Source organism: Mauremys reevesii, linkage group 5 (assembly GCF_016161935.1).
Source record: "Mauremys reevesii isolate NIE-2019 linkage group 5, ASM1616193v1, whole genome shotgun sequence".
In the NCBI taxonomy this organism is placed as follows: domain Eukaryota; kingdom Metazoa; phylum Chordata; order Testudines; family Geoemydidae; genus Mauremys; species Mauremys reevesii.
The window spans coordinates 30,181,799-30,187,798 of record NC_052627.1 but is presented as its reverse complement, the minus strand read 5'-3'; the positions used below and the strand labels follow the sequence as shown (position 1 = coordinate 30,187,798).

General features: G+C 46.3%; 1 protein-coding gene across 1 annotated transcript in view; it reads left to right on the top strand.

The window, feature by feature from the left end:
• Positions 1–228: 228 nt before the first annotated feature.
• Positions 229–6,000, top strand: part of MCUB (mitochondrial calcium uniporter dominant negative subunit beta) — an 81,803-nt gene continuing 76,031 nt past the window's right edge. The window contains exon 1 of the mRNA XM_039540620.1: positions 229–473. Within this exon, the coding sequence (XP_039396554.1) occupies positions 372–473 (102 nt within the window). The 5' untranslated portion in view covers positions 229–371. The remainder of the gene's footprint in view (positions 474–6,000) is intronic.

Genomic DNA, 6,000 nt, shown 5'->3' with positions numbered 1-6,000 from the left:
AGTGCGGCCACCAGCCAGAGTTAGGGGCCGCACTCGGAGGCCACCAAAAAACGTGTTGTGAGACACACACCCCCCTTGCCCCCGTCAGGCTGCCTGTGCGGAGGGAGAGTTTTGTGGCGGGGGGCCGCCCGCAGCCGCTCCCTTTGCCCCACCCCGGCCGCTCGGGGACTTGCTTTCTGTCGGCCGAACGAAAACCCGGGATCCGGAGGCAGCGCCCTCGCCTTTAACTCGCCGCCCCTTCCGCGGCAGGAGCCAGCGGAGCCGCCGAGTCTCAGCGGCGGGGCCGGGCTACGGGACACCGCCGCCGGGTGCAGCCGCAGCAGCAGCCGCCGCCGCGCCTCATGAGCCTGCCCTAGGGCGGCGGGCGGAGGATGCTGCCGCGGGCAGGGCAGCTGCTCCGGAGCGCCAGGGGGAGATGGCAGCAGCCCCTGGCCGCCGCCGCCAGAAGCGGCCGCTCCCTGCCGGCTCCCCAGGTGAGACGCGGCGCGGCGAAAGTTTCCATGGGGCAACTTCAGCGCTCGGGCGGCGCCTCCTCCGCTGCCCGCTGCCGCCTCCGGCCGGCCGGGCTCCCGCGGCCGCTCCTGCCGCTCGCCGCGCTGCTGGGCTGGGCTGGGCCGGGGCGGGGCGCGCGGGAGCAGCACTTGGGGGGGGGGCTGTGACCCTCTGCACCCCCCTCCCCCCGGCGCGGACACCAGCCCCTGGGCACGGGGGGCGGCAGAAAGTTCCCCGCCGCCAGCTCCAGCTGCAGCCCCGGCCTGGGAGGGAGTTCAGCGCCGGCTCTGCGCGCCCCGCTTTGTGTGGGGCGCTGCTGGGGCCCCGGGCGGGGGAGAGGCCAGTGAAACACCTGGGGCTGTAAGTGACTCAGCGCCCCACCAGCGGGAGAGCGGGGAGCAGCTGCTTCTGACAGGAGCCCGGCGCGGGGCGGCGCACCTGGAGCCAAGGCATCTGGCAGCGTCCCTTGCTTTGCTAAGGGGAGCGCTGCCTTCCCGGGAGCGCGCTGCTCTTCGGTGGAGGGGAAGGGAAGGGAACTCAAACAGGGTCAAGCGAAGTGGATTGTGCTCCGAGTCTGCCAGAGGAGGAAAATCTGTCTTGTTTTAAAAGCTCAAGTCAGGAACCTGCCCATCAGCGCTGTCTTTATAATTTTTCCACTTCCTCCAGCCTTGTTGCCCTGCTCCCTGATAGGTTGATGATGAATCATCAGTGCAAACTGTATGAGTGACAGTTGATTTAGCACAACTGTGTTATATGTCTGTTGATAAATATCTTTGGAGAGAGGGGTGTGGTAAGGAGAATGCTGAAGAAGAGGAAAGTCTGAACTTAAACAAGAAATCCTGTAACTCCAGTGTTATAAATCAGTAAATGCCAAGCAATCTTAAGGTTAAAATGGCCTGACCGTGGTTCTTAAAAGGATATTGGCAGGTTTAGCATTTTAAGGCTTGTTTTGTTATTGTAATTATTAGTAACAACCCAGTAGATTACTGAAACTGAAGTTTATTACCATCATATTTAATTCTCACCATTTATGTTTACTATTTCAACCTAAAGCCAGTGTGGACAATAAAACTACACTGTTTGTGGAAATTGCAGTCACTTGTTCAGTTTCTGTTCATAATCCTTACCAATTTCTGGCTCATAAACACCAAGATAATTCAGAAATAACTGCACTTTCAGCACTGCAGGGGGAGCGTTAATAATGTAAAAATCTTGAAGGTATTTCTCAATATTGGGCTTAAAAATATTTTTTCCCCTTTTTTACACACAAAATATACAAGTCAGCCATGCTGACAATGCAGCTTTAACTCAAATATTGTCATTTGTATTTTCTGTATTCAAATTAGACTTGTATTGTTTTGAAGGTGGAGTGAGAACGGCTAAAAGATTGAGCAGGGTGACCTGGTAGTCTAGGTTTGAATGCTGCAGCCTGACCTATTTATCGATGCAAGCGTCCTGCTGTGAGGATCTGACTGCAGCATCTGGAATGTCAGCATTCCCACCCTGCTTACTTTGTCTTGGGAAGCAGGCTATTTCTCTGTGATGTGCAGGTTGAAAGAAGAGCTTTTTGGATCTGTAGTGATGAGGCAGGGGGCACCTGTTTATAAGGATAAGGGAATAGTATTGGGGAAACTAATAAACAGAAGCATATAACTTGCTACTTATTTACCTTTTATGTTTTGCTTTTGTGTTCTTTGTCTACTACTGTTTACATTGCCTATTTAGGCTGTCAGTAGTTCTTTGGTGTAGGGGCCATCTCATGCAAGTGTTTATACAGTACCTAGCATAGTGAGCTCTGTCTTCACTGGGGTATCTAGGAGCTGCTGTAATATAAACACTAATGGTAGCAGTGGTGTGTGGGAGATCAAGTTTGGGGCTGCTGCTTTCTGGGTGAGGACAGTTGCGAAGGTATCACCCACAGCCCCAAGTGACTATATGGATATCTGAGTGCTGCTGACAGGCTTTGAAGGGAGTCCAGCTCTTCACCAGGGAACTGATGGCTGTAGTAGAATGAGGCTTTGAGGTTAGGAAGGTTAATGGAGACAAGGGAGAGAGAGAAGGGAGCCTTTGAACCCTACGATGAACACGAAAGGCCATTGATGGATCCAGATTTATGAAGGTATCTGTATTGTGGATTTCATTTTTCTTCTATTTGAGGTGAACTAGTAGCTAGGAAATGCCATGTCCAGTTACATGATGTGACAGCTGCTCCTGATTTCCCTGCCCTAAGGTAGTAGCATTCTAGGTATCCCCTCTTTTCTTTCTCTTTTACTCCTGAAGCTGTTGGGGAAATCCATGTGGGTTGCCCTTTTGAGGGCTGTGGTGCCCCATTGCCTTATTCTCAAAGGGCATTAAACTTGTAAAAATTAGTTAATTAAATCCCCACCCCTCCCAAAAAAGTGTAGTGATTAGGTACCACACCTATTCCTGAGTCCCCCTGTCAATTTATGTGCATTCAAGTGGTTATTTTAAAATGGCTTTTCTTTGTCATGTGTGGGAAAACCCACACAAAAACCGTTGAAACGGACTATCCCAACAGGGAAATAGTGAAATGGTCTATGCACAAAGTGCTGTTAAATGCATGAATGCATAAACAAACTGAAGGCTAGCAATTTGTAGTTCGTAATTACTTTCACTTCTAGTAACCTTAAATGTTACCTGTAAAATGAGTAAATTAAAAAAAAAATCACTCTTCTGTCTCAAGTATTTTAAGTTAGTATCCCTTTAAGAAATCTTTTTTTAAAAACCCAAGCCACTGTCTGTGCAAAAAGGGTCAAAAATGCTATTTTTAAAAGAAAGGTCTGTTGAAATATACAGTTCTGTGGACAACATGGCCCGAGGTAACATGGCCCGAGGAAATTAGGGCTGCCTGGCGGGGCGGGGGCAAGCGGGCAATTTGCCTGCGAGCCCGGGCCCAGCAGCGGTCCAGGTCTTTGGCGGCATTTCAGCAGCGGGGGGCCCTTCAGACGCTCTGGGTCTTCGGTGGCATTTCGGTGGCGGGGGGCCCTTCAGTGCTGCCAAAGACGCAGTGCGACTGAAGGGCCCCCCACCGCCGAAATGCCACCAAAGACCCAGACCGCTGCCGGGTGAGTACAAGCGCCGCAGCTCCCCTGCTTTGCCCCAGGCCCCCTGAATCCTCTGGGCGGCCCTGTAACTATGTGACTGTGTACTAATAATTTGGAAAAAGGAGACGCATGTAGTTGACAAGTTCCACTGTCAGGATGTTTTTAAATTTTGACTATTAAAGAGTCCATCCAATTCTTTTAAAAAGTTTGCTCTGATGAAGCTTAGCAAAATGTTGGCGCTAAACTCTCAACCTATTCAAGGACAAAATGTGTGACTGGGACACATGACAGACACAAATTCATAGAGGAAGTGTAAAAATTATGTTTGGTTCATTTATTTAACATATGCAAAGTTTCCCTTAACTGAATTTTCCTGATGCAGTGTTCATAAAGTCAGTTGAAAGTAATGAACAGAGTGGACACTGGCTTTGGGTGGAATGTCAATTAAACTGGGACTAAAATGGATGACAGTCCGTAATGAGGTACAGGAAAGCAGTATGGTCTGTGATCATGTCTTCACTCCAAAGGAAGGTGTATTTGCTAATGTGTGCTGGTGGAGTTAAACCCTGGGAAGGAGCTTTTCCTTTTTCCTTTTCCTTCCCAGAGTTTACCTTGACTAGCTAACACATATTAAAAGTACAACTTGCTTTGTCTATGTTTTGAAAATCTAGTGTTGTTAGAGCAGCACATAACTCCAACACATACTAAAGAAGTGGAATTAAAGACTAGGCTGCTTGCTATGCTTAAACTCTATTAGCTTAGCCCATGTTAAAGGCAGTGCAGCCAGGATTTTATCTCATGAGTTCAGTAACAGATTATGTCATTAGGTTATAATTTAAAGGTGATTATTTTTTTTTTAATTAAACAGACATTTCCATGCCTTGTTTGGAAGCCAAAACACTGTAGCACTAAGAACCTGAACCTGAAAGTAAAAGTGATTATAACAAAAGTGAAACTGACTTCCCTAACTGCATAATTATTGAAAAATAAACAGGGCATACAAGTAACAAGCCAACTGTCTTTTACAATTTTCCCTCTAAAAATCTAAAATATTATCATCAAGAAAGGTAAATGTGTTTACAGCATTTGTTTGATAGTTTGTTTAGTGCTAAACCACAAGTTGTGGGTCTGCAGCACAGTTCATTCAGCTGAAGCATTTGTTTCCATAACAATCATATATGCCTCTTGTAGTAATTGACGGGGTACTTGCATTGAAAAATTGTCCCAACAAATCAACCTGAGCAATTTTGATTGTCTGGTAAAAGTGACTGAAGGCTCATTCAATTTAACACAAAGAAAACTTCCCTAAGGCCTGATGTATGTTAGGAAATTAGGCAGGTATAACTATGTCACCTTAGAGACTAACAAATTTATTTGAGCATAAGCTTTTGTGGGCTACAGTCCACTTCATCGGATGTAGCACACGAAAGCTTATGCTCAAATAAATTTGTTAGTCTCTAAGGTGCTAGAAGTACTCCTGTTCTTTTTGCGGATACAGACTAGCACGGCTGCTACTCTGAAACCTTTGCTTTTTTAAGAAAGGAATAGATAATAAGACAGAAAATATCATATTGCCTCTATATAAATCCATGGTATTTGTACACCTTGAATACTGTGTGCAGATCTGGTCACTCCATCCCAAAAAAGATATATTGGAAATGGAAAAGGTACAGAGATGGGCAACTAAAATGATTAGGGGTAGCAGGAGGAGAAATTAAAATTACTGGGAATTTTCAGCTTGGAAAAGAGATGACTAAGGGGGGGGTATGATAGAGGTCTATAAAATCTTGACTGGTGTGAAGAAAGTGAATAGGGAAATGTTATTTAATCCTTCACATAATACAAGAACTAGCAGTCACCCAATGAAATTAATAGGCAGCAGGGCTTTTTTGTTTGTTTGTTTGTTTTTAAAAGGAAGTACTTCTCTCACAACATAAAGTCAACATGTGGAACTTTTTGCCAGGGGATGCTGTGAAGACCAAAACTATAACAGGATTTTAAAAAGAACTAGATAAATTCCTAGAGAATAGGTCCATCAATGGCTATTAGCCAGGATGGGGAGGGATGCAACACAATCCTCTGAGTGTCTCTAGCCTGTTTGCCAGAAGCTGGGAATGGGCAACAGGGGATGGATCACTTGATGATTCCCTGTTCTGTTCATTCCCCCTGGGGCACCTGGCCTTGACCACTGTTGGAAGACAGGGTACTGGGCTATATGCACCATTGGTCTGACCCAGTATGACCATTCTTACGTAAAAAATAATTATAATAATAAAAATGTTTAGTACAGAAACTCCCCAACATAATGACCTCTCAAGATAGCAACAATGTGAGATAACCTTGGCAAGTAATGCATTTTAAAAATCTTGGCCTACTAGGAAACGTATTTAGGTAAGTTTCCATTCCCAGTCACAAATCTAGCATTCTGGAGCAAAGTCACTAA